The sequence below is a fragment of the Nerophis lumbriciformis genome, linkage group LG11 (genome assembly GCF_033978685.3).
Source record: "Nerophis lumbriciformis linkage group LG11, RoL_Nlum_v2.1, whole genome shotgun sequence".
In the NCBI taxonomy this organism is placed as follows: Eukaryota; Metazoa; Chordata; class Actinopteri; order Syngnathiformes; family Syngnathidae; genus Nerophis; species Nerophis lumbriciformis.
Window position 1 is genome coordinate 22,187,843 of NC_084558.2, and position 14,844 is coordinate 22,202,686.

Sequence of the window (14,844 nt, forward strand, 5' to 3'; positions counted from 1 at the left end):
GAAGACAGGAGAGGCACAGGATCCACGTTGCCTGAAGTCTAGTGTAAAGTTTCCACCATCAGTGATGGTTTGGGGTGCCATGTCATCTGCTGGTGTCGGTCCACTCTGTTTCCTGAGATCCAGGGTCAACGCAGCCGTCTACCAGCAAGTTTTAGAGCACTTCATGCTTCCTGCTGCTGACCTGCTCTATGGAGATGGAGATTTCAAGTTCCAACAGGACTTGGCGCCTGCACACAGCGCAAAATCTACCCGTGCCTGGTTTACGGACCATGGTATTTCTGTTCTAAATTGGCCCGCCAACTCCCCTGACCTTAGCCCCATAGAAAATCTGTGGGGTATTGTGAAAAGGAAGATGCAGAATGCCAGACCCAAAAACGCAGAAGAGTTGAAGGCCACTATCAGAGCAACCTGGGCTCTCATAACACCTGAGCAGTGCCAGAAACTCATCGACTCCATGCCACGCCGCATTAACGCAGTAATTGAGGCAAAAGGAGCTCCAACCAAGTATTGAGTATTGTACATGCTCATATTTTTCATTTTCATACTTTTCAGTTGGCCAACATTTCTAAAAATCCCTTTTTTGTATTAGCCTTAAGTAATATTCTAATTTTGTGACACACGGAATTTTGGATTTTCATTTGTTGCCACTTCAAATCATCAAAATTGAATGAAATAAAGTAAGTCTGTGTGCAATGAATAAATATAATGTACAAGTTACACCTTTTGAATGCAATTACTGAAATAAATGAAGTTTTTCCAAAATATTCTAATTTACTGGCTTTTACCTGTATATATATACACATATATACACACATGTATGTATATATGTGTATGTATATATATATATATATATATATATATATATATATGTGTATGCATATATGTATATATGTATGTGTATGCAGGCACGTGCACACATAGGGCCCTATGGGTGCTTGAGCCCCTGCCCTTTTTCGCCTCGTCTTAAAAAGTGCCCTTTGCCTGTGTGTGTTTTTTTTTTTTTTTTTTTTAAATAACATTAATAAATTCCTGTCAGGGATGTAAAAAAAACAGCGGTACAAAAGCTCCACGTTTTCTTGTAATACCGGGTTGTTTGAGCCTGCCGCTTCCGCCAGAGAGGGAGAGAGAGGGCGAGTGAGTGAGTAAGTGAGAGGAGAGAGAGCCAACTGCGCCCCTGAGGAGACGTCACGTGACAGTGGAGCAACTTGAACCAGTGAGTTATGGTCTAGTCGCCGTCCACTTATTCAGCATCTAATATGGGTAATATTTCAGAAAAACGCTGTATTATTCAATGTGTCAGTTTCTGTTTTTGCCGGACGTCGGAGCACGGCGCATCAATTGAGCACGGCACATCAAGTCCGCACAGAGCAGAGCGGATCGTGCGGGACAGGAAGTAGTATACAAAATACAAAATAAAACACCAGGTTAATTTTCAAAATAAAATGCACTGTGTTTACGGCGGATCACATTTCTCTCACAGTAGAGGTTTAGATATAAAGTTTATTGTGACTTTGCTATTACTGTGTGGGTTAGCAAAATAATAATAATAATAATGATAATAAGAAGAATAATAATGATAATGATAATAATAATAATAATTAAAGTAATAATAATAATAATAATAATAATGATTATTATTATTATTATTAATAATAATTTCAGCATTCTGGGGATATAAGATGTAGGTTATCTGTTAGGAATATTACCATCTGTATTTAAACTTGATTCATGTTGATTATGCCTGCAGCACAATGCCAAAAAAAGAAAGGATACAGAAAAGGAAGGAGAAGGAGCGCCAGGAAGCAGCTCAGGGTAGCAGACCTCTTAATGCATGGCTAAAACCAAGTACTAGCATCATGGAAGCCCTGAATTTACATTGAGGAGCATATTTGGGTATGGGTGGCCTCCATTCTACAGCCCTCTACTGGCCCCTGGTCCATATTTTTGGGCCTGTACTGCGTTTCAGTTGTTTAGTCTGAGCATTAAGTGAGAAAGACCATAAGTTACAACTTGATGGTGTTTTCATCAAGTTAAGGGAAGAAGGACAGATTTTCTCATTGAATTTTTTTCCATTTGAGTATTTATTTTTGTATTTTTTTTCAAAGTTCATGTTGCACTGTTCAATGTTCAATATTAAAGTGCTTATCTTTAACAATAAATAGCCTAATAATAAACCAGTGTTTTGTTGCTTTTCATGTCTTCCAAGCCTATGATAATGTGAATTAACTCATTATGACAATAATTTGTTGACACAAAAGAAGTGGCAATCACTTATACTTACAAAGGACACACAGCTAAGTAGTTAGCTTCCTATTAGCAAATTTAATTCTACATTAATTTTCATATTGTGCAAAGGACCAACAATTTTTTTCCTGCCCTTTCTGACTTTGAGCCCCTGCCCCTCTATAATCATGTGCACGTCCCTGTGTGTATGTATGTATATGTATATATATATATGTATGTGTATGTATGTACATGTATGTATATATATATGTATATGTATATATGCATGTGCATGTATGTATATATATATATGTATATATATATATGTATGTTTATATATATGTATATATGTATATGTATATATATGTATGTTTATATATGTATATATGTATATGTATATATATATATATATATATATATGCATGTATATGTATGTATATATATACAGTATATGTATATATATATATATATATGTATATATATGTATGTATGTATTTATATGTATATATATGTATATATATGTATGTATATATGTATATATATACATATATATATATCCATCCATCCTTTTTTCTACCGCTTATTCCCTTTTGGGGTCGCGGAAAGCGCTGGAGCCTATCTCAGCTTATATATATGTGAACATGTGAACCATTGCGGCCCTCAAACCTCCATCCTTTGAATATTAGGAGAAGGCAGAAACTCTGGAAAATGGTTCAGCAAAAAATCATCATGAGCTAATGAATGTAGGCTTGCATCTAACAGATATGAACTGCTAATAAGTATTGACAGTCAAAATCTGAATATATTCATATATTACATTTATTATTCACAAGTGCTGGTACTGGACATTTCAGGAAGGAGAAGGGTTTAAGGTTTCATTTCAAAAGTGGTTACAGTATTTCAGTTTGCAGGATATCTTCAAATGTCTGACAAAAAATGTCTGTGGTCAATTTGTAGCACTGGAGTTTCCTTTTCGGTCCATAAGAAGCCCCAATCTCCAAGTCTAGAAAGGAATGTCGTATAAATACATGAAACAGTACAAAGAGTATTACACCAAATAAATAATTGAAGTTGGCCAGGAGATATAAAAGGTGACAATTTTTTTTAGGACAAAAGTATTTGTTAGAAAAATAGAGATGACATTACCATGGGGGAAATAATGATTTGATCCATGCTTGTATGATTTATGCGTCTGAATATTTGCATAGAGGCACATTGAAAGGGGAATCTTGTACGTGCATTTTTTCATCCATCCATGTTCTACTGCTTGTCCCTCTTGGAATCACGGGGTACATGCATTTAAATAAAAATAAAAAAATGCAGGTTGTTTACAATTTCTGCCAATTGAAAGATGGCCACTCTTTCAGACATATGGTTTTAAATAATGCCACTCTAAGGTTAAATGTTCTAAATATCAGAGAGAGTTATTAAAAAAAGGTCCCTCATAATAATGCCAGCCATTTTTACGCACATATTCTACAACCCAAAAGCATCATGTGACAAATACTGCATCGGTTAGGCAAGAGGTGCACGGTGAGTTTTGTACTGACATTCAAAGATGAAGTCAGTATCTTCTACACCATTTCTGTTTTCACACACAATACTGACAACTTTAACTTTTTGTTTGATCCCAGTGCAGATATATATAGTCAGGAAACAAACCAAAATGGACCTATGTACAGCATTAAGCGGTCAAATGTACGTTGTAACTCCATTTTCCAGCAACGCAAACCAACTCCAACTCCAACACTTTTAAATGATTGTCACCATTTTATAAAATGGTATGGCAAAGCATACAGCTGTACCTCCACTTACGATAATTACCAGCTGTTTCTTGGCTAATTGTTAAGATACGGGCAACATTTGAGTGAAAAGCTTTCCTTTGGTACGCCAAACCTTCATAAAACTACTGTAGTTGTTTGTAGTAGATTGTATTGTATTGTTTTTATATACAATATTTCTTTTTATAAAAGTGTGTTTTTCTTTTTAAAAGGCATTTTATGTGTTAAAAAAGTGTGCTGTTTTTTGGGGGGAAAACACCAGGCAATTTGATTTTAATTCATTTCAATGAGTTATGTTGATTTGAGATGCGAGCTCGGTCATAGAACATACAAACCCCGTTTCCATATGAGTTGGGAAATTGTGTTAGATGAAAATATAAACGGAATACAATGATTTGCAAATCATTTTCCACCCATATTCAGTTGAATATGCTACAAAGACAACATATTTTATGTTCAAACTGATAAACATTTTTTTTTTTGCAAATAATCATTAACTTTAGAATTTGATGCCAGCAACACGTGACAAAGAAGTTGGGAAAGGTGGCAATAAATACTGATAAAGTTGAGGAATGCTCATCAAACACTTATTTGGAACATCCCACAGGTGAACAGGCAAATTGGGAACAGGTGGGTGCCATGATTGGGTATAAAAGTAGATTCCATGAAACGCTCAGTCATTCACAAAGAAGGATGGGGCGAGGGTCACCACTTTGTCAACAAATGTGTGAGCAAATTGTTGAACAGTTTAAGAAAAACCTTTCTCAACCAGCTATTGCAAGGAATTTAGGGATTTCACCATCTACGGTCCGTAATATCGTCAAAGGGTTCAGAGAATCTGGAGAAATCACTGCACGTAAGCAGCTAAGCCCGTGATCTTCGATCCCTCAGGCTGTACTGCATCAACAAGCGACATCAGTGTGTGAAGGATATCACCACATGGGCTCAGGAACACTTCAGAAACCCACTGTCAGTAACTACAGTTGGTCGCTACATCTGTAAGTGCAAGTTAAAACTCTCCTATGCAAGGCAAAAACCGTTTATCAACAACACCCAGAAACACCGTCGGATTCGCTGGGCCTGAGCACATCTAAGATGGACTAATACAAAGTGGAAAAGTGTTCTGTGGTCTGACGAGTCCACATTTCAAATTGTTTTTGGAAACTGTGGACGTCGTGTCCTCCGGACCAAAGAGGAAAAGAACCATCCAGATTGTTATAGGCGCAAAGTTGAAAAGCCAGCATCTGTGATGGTATGGGGGTGTATTAGTGCCCAAGTCATGGGTAACTTACACATCTGTGTAGGCGCCATTAATGCTGAAAGGTACATACAGGTTTTGGAGCAACATATGTTTCCATCCAAGCAACGTTACCATGGACGCCCCTGCTTATTTCAGCAAGACAATGCCAAGCCACGTGTTACATCAACGTGGCTTCATAGTAAAAGAGTGCGGGTACTAGACTGGCCTGCCTGTAGTCCAGACCTGTCTCCCATTGAAAATGTGTGGCACATTATGAAGCCTAAAATACCACAACGGAGACCCCCGGACTGTTGAACAACTTAAGCTGTACATCAAGCAAGAATGGGAAAGAATTCCACCTGAGAAGCTTAAAAAATGTGTTTCCTCAGTTCCCAAACGTTTACTGAGTGTTGTTTAAAGGAAAGGCCATGTAACACAGTGGTGAACAAGCCCTTTCCCAACTACTTTGGCACGTGTTGCAGCCATTAAATTCTAAGTTAATTATTATTTTCAAAAAAAATATAAAGTTTATGAGTTTGAACATCAAATACCTTGTCTTTGTAGTGCATTCAATTGAATATGGGTTGAAAATGATTTGCAAATCATTGTATTCCGTTTATATTTACATCTAACACAATTTCCCAACTCATATGGAAACGGGGTTTGTATTAAGCTCATAAATTGAGGTACTACAGTACATGTGTTTTATTGTCTGAAGAATATTCAGTGTATTTTATTCAGGTCGAAGTGTGTACTGTATTGCCCAAGAGTATTTTGTCCAATAAGAGTTCAGAGATTGTTCTTAAAGGGGAACTGCACTTTTTGGGGGAATTTTGCCTATTGTTCACAATCATTATGAAAGACATGACGACGGATGGATTTTTTTTTTTAATGCATTCTAAATATTAAATAAAGGCAATCAAAAGCCGTTAAATTCTGCCTATAGAGCCCATAAAAACATCTAAACACCTCCATTAGGGTTTTATATACATTATGTAAGTATGTAGTAAAAGGCACATTTATAATAAGATTTAATATTTACCTATTGTGATCATTTTAAGTATACTTCATTTCAAAAATGCACCACGTTTGCTTTTTTTTCTTCATGAGTGATTATTACTCACTGCAGACTGTATGAGAGCCGACAAACATAATAAACCATCACTTGCTGTACAATGTCTGCTGTCATTAGAAAGCTGACTGCTAAGATGCTCATATATTCCCATTTGGATGAAAAATCACTCATAATCCTCACAAAGAAATGGGAAGGGGACCAAGCGCTTTTCGTGTCGTTCTTGCCAGTTCCAGGTCTTATGTGGCTGTCAAAGTGCCCCAACTTGTCAGATTATATGCTCAGCCATCTACTTTTCAAGTGAGAGGCACAATTTTTGATCTAGAATAAACTTAAAGGGAGCAGGGAAGCGAAGAAACAGCAGACCACTCGATGATGTAAACATAAGGACACAGGAAGTGATCACGTTGCTGTTATAAATAGTTTGTCTGCGTTAGCTCTTATAATAACAATATCACTAATACCTGGTTAATATTCATGTCACAAAATGTAAATGGAGTATTGTTGGCGCTTCTTGAATGGTTATTTATTGGATTTTATGGACGGAATAGTGGAGCTCCCATTGGCTACGTTGTAAGCAGACTTTTATTTACGTTTATTTGAATTAAAAAATCCATCTGTCGTCATGTCTTTCACAATGATTGTGAACGACAGGCAAACTTCCCAAAAAACGAGCAATAAAAGTACAATACAAGTATTTTTGAAAGCAGGAAGCATTTGTCATAAATACCAGAAAATAAACAGAAGCTGGCTATCGATAAAGTTGTGGCGATTCAAATCAGGATTGTTGTAGCATTGGAGTCAGTCTGTGTTTCATTGAGTACCCTTCTGTTCTTTGGTAAACTCTTCAGTGGATTTATGTGGTTTGTTTTGTAAATTGACCTTTTAGCCCCTAAGTATACCACTAACCAGGCTCTGGCTATATTAGCGTACATAGCTTGGGCCAATCACATCTAATCCTGATGATGATTGACACATTGAACAGCCAATAAAAGTGTGAAAACACTAATCGGCTGGTTGATTGGTAGACTTTTCTTAAAGAAACAAGGAACATCTGCGTAAGTCAGCAAAACCCACGTGGTCATTTAAAGTTTTTATTTACAGACAATTCTGACTGTCACTACCCGATTTATTGAACTGCCCAATTATCAGCGCATGTGTTGCATTTGCGTCGCGCATGAGGAAACATAGCAAATTCCTGCCGTGCTACTGAGCAGGACTTTTCCGTTAAAAACTTGGAGACAAACATTTTTGCAGCAAATTCCTAAAAACAGGAGAGAACTTTCCCACTGTAAATACATTGGCAGATCCTTGCATTGACATTTTAACCTTGCTACCACACACAGAACACTAGGGTCCGAACTTGTGATTTACATGACTGAGGCGCTTCTTTTGGCGGTTAAATTTTGTAATGTTGTCATGTGATTCAGGTAATTGAGGTGTTGCTGTGATTTGTTTTACTTCAGATGCAGTTAGTAGTCATTTGTTCAACTTCTTCAGTTTTACTAGTGGTGATCCTCAAGTTTCCATTATAGGTCCTCTCTTTTTCATCATTTGGCCTGGTCCTTAGCTTAATGGAAATGTGGCCCCCAAAACAACACGACTGTGAGTCGTACAAAATATTACAAAAATACCAACATATGTGTATTCAAAGTGTTTGGATAGCGAAATTATTTAAAAAAAAACAGAGTACCATATTTTTTTGGACTATAAGGCGCACTTAAAATCCTTTCATTTTCTGGTTGTGCTTACAAGCCCTGAACCAATTTTATTCGGTACATGGTGTAATGATAAGTGTGACCAGTAGGTGGCGGCAGTCACACATAAGAGATACATGGGTTGACGCTAGCAAGTACAGGTAAGTAAGAGACACCAAAACTTTGATGTTTAATTGAGAATATAGAACTTTACACACGGCGCTCAAAAATCTGTCAAAATGTTTTAGTACAACTTTGGTAAGCTACGAAACCGCACCGCTTGATGGATTGTCGGAGCATTACAGCCAGGGGCGCCGCTAGGGATTTTGGGCCCCATGAAAAGAATCTTTACAGGGCCCCCCAACACAGTGTCATTATTTTTTCTGTATTATAATTTCATCATCATTCGGGGCCTCTCTGGGCCCCCTCCACCATGGGCCCCTAGAATCCGTCTCCTTTACCCCCCCTTTTCGGCGCCCCTGATTACAGCTACCCTAGTCAGATATACTCTGCTTCAACATACGGGTATTATTATGGTGCGTGTATAAGGACTGCAAAATTGCACCTATTATCTGGCGTTTTGGTTCGACCTCTTATGCAAAACCAACTTTTCTTACCTATTGGTTCCTGCTAATGTGTATTTGGGATCTGCATAAGTCCTGAAAATTAGCTTGCGTCTGTCATTATAGTCCATAGTCAATAAGCTCCTTCTTTGTCCTCTATCTTCTATTTGTGGGGCATTCATACTCTGATGTTGCCATTTTTTAATATAAAGTAGCATACAGTTCTAACTTATATCTGTCAGTAGACCCGCTATGGAAGCTCTAAAAACTACCGCTAGATCAAAGATGACGGGGAGAAGACGCTGTCGAAGTGGAGCCACGTAAATAAGAAGCGACGGTCAGAAGACGACTTGAAGATGGTCTGTAAAACATCATCTATGCAATATTTTGTCCAAAGAACCACCATTACATGTTATGCAGACCACAAGAAAATAGACCTGAATAGACTCTGCCTCTTATAATATGTTGCGCCCTATGGTCCGAAAAATATGGTACTTCAATTGTAAGCATGAAATGCAAGCTTTATTTAGTTACGGCAAGTAACCACCAATGATGTCACCCGAATTCAGAGCTAAGAATCTCTTCTTAGCTCTGAGGGCAGCTTCAAATTTCCATTATTAAAGATGTGGATGGATAAAAGTCATTTTAATTTTTAAAGTGTGGTTTTTTGATTATTTCAGGTTATCAGTGGATACTTTGGCGAACCGTTGTTTAAAAAAAAAGAAAGTCAAATTGGGCAGCTGAGTAAATCGGACACCGACAAAATGGTCTTTAAAGACTCGATAGTGTCAAGAAGCATATGAACCTTTGTGTGCATGCATGTTTCCATGCACATCTTTGGAATTGCTGATCCTAACTTTGGGAAAACTTGCTTAAAATAGTCAATTTTGGTAGTATGATTGTCAAAATTGAATTGTAAGGACTCAAAATACCGTATTTTTCAAACTATAAGTCGCAGTTTTTTTTCATAGTTTTGCCGGGGGTGCGACTTATACTCAGGAGCGACTTATGTGTGAAATGATTAACACATTACCGTAAAATATCAAATAATATTATTTAGCTCATTCACGTAAGAGACTAGACGTATAAGATTTCATGGGATTTAGCGATTAGGAGTGACAGATTGTTTGGTAAACGTATAGCATGTTCTATATGTTATAGTTATTTGAATGACTCTTACCATAATATGTTATGTTAACATACCAGGCACGTTCTCAGTTGGTTATTTATGCGTCATATAACGTACACTTATTCAGCCTGTTGTTCACTATTCTTTATTTATTTTAAATTGCCTTTCAAATGTTTATTCTTGGTGTTGGGTTTTATCAAATAAATTTCCCCCAAAAATGCGACTTATACTTATATATGTTTTTTTCCTTCTTTATTATGCATTTTCGGCAGGTGCGACTTATACTCCGAAAAATACGGTATGTCCTAAATTATTGACACCTGTTTCAGTCCATTCACACTGGTGTTCGTAGAACTTAGACACATTCTTAGATAAACACGTCTGCTTCTGGGTAGTTTCAGGGGGAAAATAATCCTGTATTAAGAAGGGGTTAAAATAGTCTATTAACTATTAGTGTTCTGACTAATATTGCAGCAATACAGCCAGGGCCTGGTTGCGGGGGTATTTGGGGTTGAAAAGGTAAAAAGCTGATGTATAAGCTTTGGATAGTTAACAATATTGCATTATTTCTGCATTCACCAGTGCTCCAGGTGAAGGTCCATAGCGGAGTTCAAGTTAATATCGCTGACATCCAGGAACTCTGTGTTGAAAATGCTGGGCATACTTGGCGTTGGAACATTCAAGGCCGGGCTTGAAGTGGGCTGAGTGAGGTCCAGCCACTCCATCGTCTCCCACGGCGTCTCACTGAATGCCATACTGACCATCCCTTGCACCTCAGGGAGAGCAGACACCTTGCTGAGGGGCGAGAGAGGTGTGTCCATCGGATCTCTGTTTGCCCCAACCTTGTCCTGCTGGGGATGGTGAGAGTGACACTGGTAGTCATGAGGGCCGCTGTAATCTTGGCTGTCTCTGTTGCCGCCATCTTCTTGCTGCCCACCGTCTGTGGCCATTTTAAGAGCGGCGCCGTCCCCGCCCCTGCTCATCGGACCCAGCAAAGTCTCCAGGTGGTCGTAATGGAGCGGTGTGGGTGCCTGGTGCTCGTAGTGGCGGTGGAACCTCGGAAGGAGCAGGCTGGGGTACCCTGGGAAGACAGTAGTGTGAGGCAGGACTTTGGTTACAGAGGACCTGTCCTTCTCTTTGCTCACGTTAGCTGGCTGAAATATTATACTATTTGTATTTTGTACTTTATATGCGCCTAAAAGAAAACATTTTAAATGCAAAGTGTCCACAAAGTCTCCTGACAATTCAAATAAGAATGCTTCCAAAAGCAATTCATGATGTACATTCATCAGTTTGGTCTGTTTGTGAGTTGTTCAGTGGCCATGGGCTTTTTAAACCACATTGGATTTATGGATTTTAAATATATTGGTGATGAAATTAGGTTATGTTCAATAAACCCCTAAACAGTGGCACCCCTCAAGAAAAGGTAGATTTTCTATTGAAGTTTACTGAAACAAAATTGGATACGCACTAAATTTGGTACAAAAAATGTCTATAGACGATAGACGGGGACAGTGTTGGATAAAGGTAGGCGTGGACGACCAAGAACATCTGAGGAAAAATAGAAATGATCATTTTCACAAATCTGTCTATACATCATTTTTTTTTAAATACATTTGTTGAATTGTAAATGTATAATTGTATACATTTATGCTGGTTGATGGGTGGACTTTTGTCATATAAGCAAAGGACGCTTGTCTAATGGAGCACTGAAGTCTTTTTCTGACCTAAAAAAAGTCTTCAAAGACATGATGCAGTGTCAGGAAGCCTTGCAGGGTTGTCAAACTTGTTTTTATTGAGGACCACGCCCCAATTACAGCTGTCTCCAGAGGGCCCCTTGTAACAGTGAATATATGTGGAGATGCATTTACACAATTTGCATAGGCAACAGTTTATGATGATCAGAGTTTTCACTAACAGCCTGGCAGGTAATTTGCTTTGAAATCCTAAGTCAACAAGACAAGCAGATATTTTAGGATTCATTTCAGATAACTACCCCCCCCAAAACAAATGCTTGGAACAACTTTTTGCATGATCAGTACATTTTTTTTGTCAAAATTAAAATAACACATACATTTGGCCAGAAAGTGCCTTATCATTTCCAGCCTTTCGCAGGCCACATACATGATGTGGCAGATCACTTCAAATAATGTGGCGGGTCACATAACTTAAAGTGCCGGACCACAATTAAATGATGTGGAGGGGCCAAGAATTAAAGAAGCAGAACACATGAAATAATGTGGTGTACCAGACCACAATTAAATGCTATAGCGGACCATGTAAAATATTGTGGCGGACAACATTAAATGATGTCCTGGGCCAGATAAATAAATTGGCGGGCCACATAAATTAAAGTGGTGGTCCACAATTGAATGATGTGGTGGGCCATGTAGAATAATGGAACAGACCACATCAAATAGTGTTGCGGACCACATACAATAATGTGGCGGACCACATAAAACTATGTGGCGGGCTACATATAATAAAGTGGCGGACCACTTTAAACAATGTGGCGGACCACATAAAATAATGTAACAGACCACATAAAATAATGTGGCAGACCACATAAAATAATGTAACAGACCACATAAAATAATGTGGCAGACCACATGAAATAATGTAAGAGAACACACAAAATGATGTGGCGGACCACATAAAACAATGTGGCGGACTACATATAATAATGTGGTGGACTACATATAATAATGTGGTGGACCACATAAAATAATGTGGCAGACCACATGAAATAATGTAACAGACCACATAAAATAATGTGGCGGACCACATAAAACAATGTGGCGGACTACATATAATAATGTGGTGGACCACATAAAATAATGTGGCGGACTACATATAATAATGTGGTGGACCACATAAAATAATGTGGCGGACTACATATAATAATGTGGTGGACCACATAAAATAATGTGGCGGACTACATATAATAATGTGGTGGACCACATAAAATAATGTGGCGGACCACATAAAACAATGTGGCGGACTACATATAATAATGTAGCGGACCACATGAAATAATGTAACAGACCATATAAAATAATGTGGCAGACCACATGAAATAATGTAACAGACCACACAAAATAATGTGGCGGACCACATAGAACAATGTGGCGGACTACATATAATAATGTGGTGGACCACATAAAATAATGTGGCGGACCACTTGAAATAATGTAAGAGACCATATAAAATAATGTGGCAGACCACATGAAATAATGTTACAGACCACATAAAATAATGTGGCGGACCACATAAAACAATGTGACGGACCACATAAAACAATGTGGCGGACTACATATAATAATGTGGTGGACCACATAAAATAATGTGGCGGACCACTTGAAATAATGTAACAGACCACACAAAATAATGTGGCAGACCACACAAAATAATGTGGCAGACCACATAAAACAATGTGGCGGACCACGTGAAATAATGTAACAGACCATATAAAATAATGTGGCAGACCACGTGAAATAATGTAACAGACCACACAAAATAATGTGGCGGACCACATAGAACAATGTGGCGGACTACATATAATAATGTGGTGGACCACATAAAACAATGTGGCGGACCACATGAAATAATGTAAGAGACCATGTAAAATAATGTGGCAGACCACATGAAATAATGTAACAGACCACATAAAATAATGTGGCGGACCACATAGAACAATGTGGCGGACTACATAAAATAATGTGGTGGACCACATAAAATAATGTGGCGGACCACATGAAATAATGTAAGAGACCATATAAAATAATGTGGCAGACCACATAAAATAATGTAACAGACCACATAAAATAATGTGGCGGACCACATAAAACAATGTGGCGGACTACATATAATAATGTGGTGGACTACATATAATAATGTGGTGGACCACATAAAATAATGTGGCAGACCACATGAAATAATGTAACAGACCACATAAAATAATGTGGCGGACCACATAGAACAATGTGGCGGACTACATATAATAATGTGGTGGACCACGTAAAATAATGTGGCGGACCACATGAAATAATGTAAGAGACCATTTAAAATAATGTGGTAGACCACATAAAATAATGTAACAGACCACATAAAATAATGTGGCGGACCACATAAAACAATGTGGCGGACTACATATAATAATGTGGTGGACCACATAAAATAATGTGGCGGACCACATAAAACAATGTGGCGGACTACATATAATAATGTGGTGGACTACATATAATAATGTGGTGGACCACATAAAATAATGTGGCAGACCACATGAAATAATGTAACAGACCACATAAAATAATGTGGCGGACCACATAAAACAATGTGGTGGACTACATATAATAATGTGGTGGACCACATAAAATAATGTGGCAGACCACATGAAATAATGTAACAGACCACATAAAATAATGTGGCGGACCACATAGAACAATGTGGCGGACTACATATAATAATGTGGTGGACCACGTAAAATAATGTGGCGGACCACATGAAATAATGTAAGAGACCATTTAAAATAATGTGGTAGACCACATAAAATAATGTAACAGACCACATAAAATAATGTGGCGGACCACATAAAACAATGTGGCGGACTACATATAATAATGTGGTGGACCACATAAAATAATGTGGCGGACTACATATAATAATGTGGTGGACCACATAAAATAATGTGGCGGACCACATAAAACAATGTGGCGGACTACATATAATAATGTAGCGGACCACATGAAATAATGTAACAGACCATATAAAATAATGTGGCAGACCACATGAAATAATGTAACAGACCACACAAAATAATGTGGCGGACCACATAGAACAATGTGGCGGACTACATATAATAATGTGGTGGACCACATAAAATAATGTGGCGGACCACATGAAATAATGTAAGAGACCATATAAAACAATGTGGCAGACCACATGAAATAATGTTACAGACCACATAAAATAATGTGGCGGACCACATAAAACAATGTGACGGACCACATAAAACAATGTGGCGGACTACATATAATAATGTGGTGGACCACATAAAATAATGTGGCGGACCACATGAAATAATGTAACAGACCACACAAAATAATGTGGCAGACCACATAAAACAATGTGGCGGACCAC

The 14,844-nt window shown here is 38.0% G+C and overlaps 1 protein-coding gene across 1 annotated transcript in view; it reads right to left on the reverse strand.

The window, feature by feature from the left end:
• Nucleotides 1-5,510: 5,510 nt before the first annotated feature.
• myocd (myocardin) overlaps nucleotides 5,511-14,844 on the reverse strand; it is an 82,083-nt gene continuing 72,749 nt past the window's right edge. Inside the window, exon 10 of the mRNA XM_061967056.1 lies at nucleotides 5,511-10,786. Coding sequence (XP_061823040.1) covers nucleotides 10,281-10,786 — 506 coding nt within the window. The 3' untranslated portion in view covers nucleotides 5,511-10,280. The remainder of the gene's footprint in view (nucleotides 10,787-14,844) is intronic.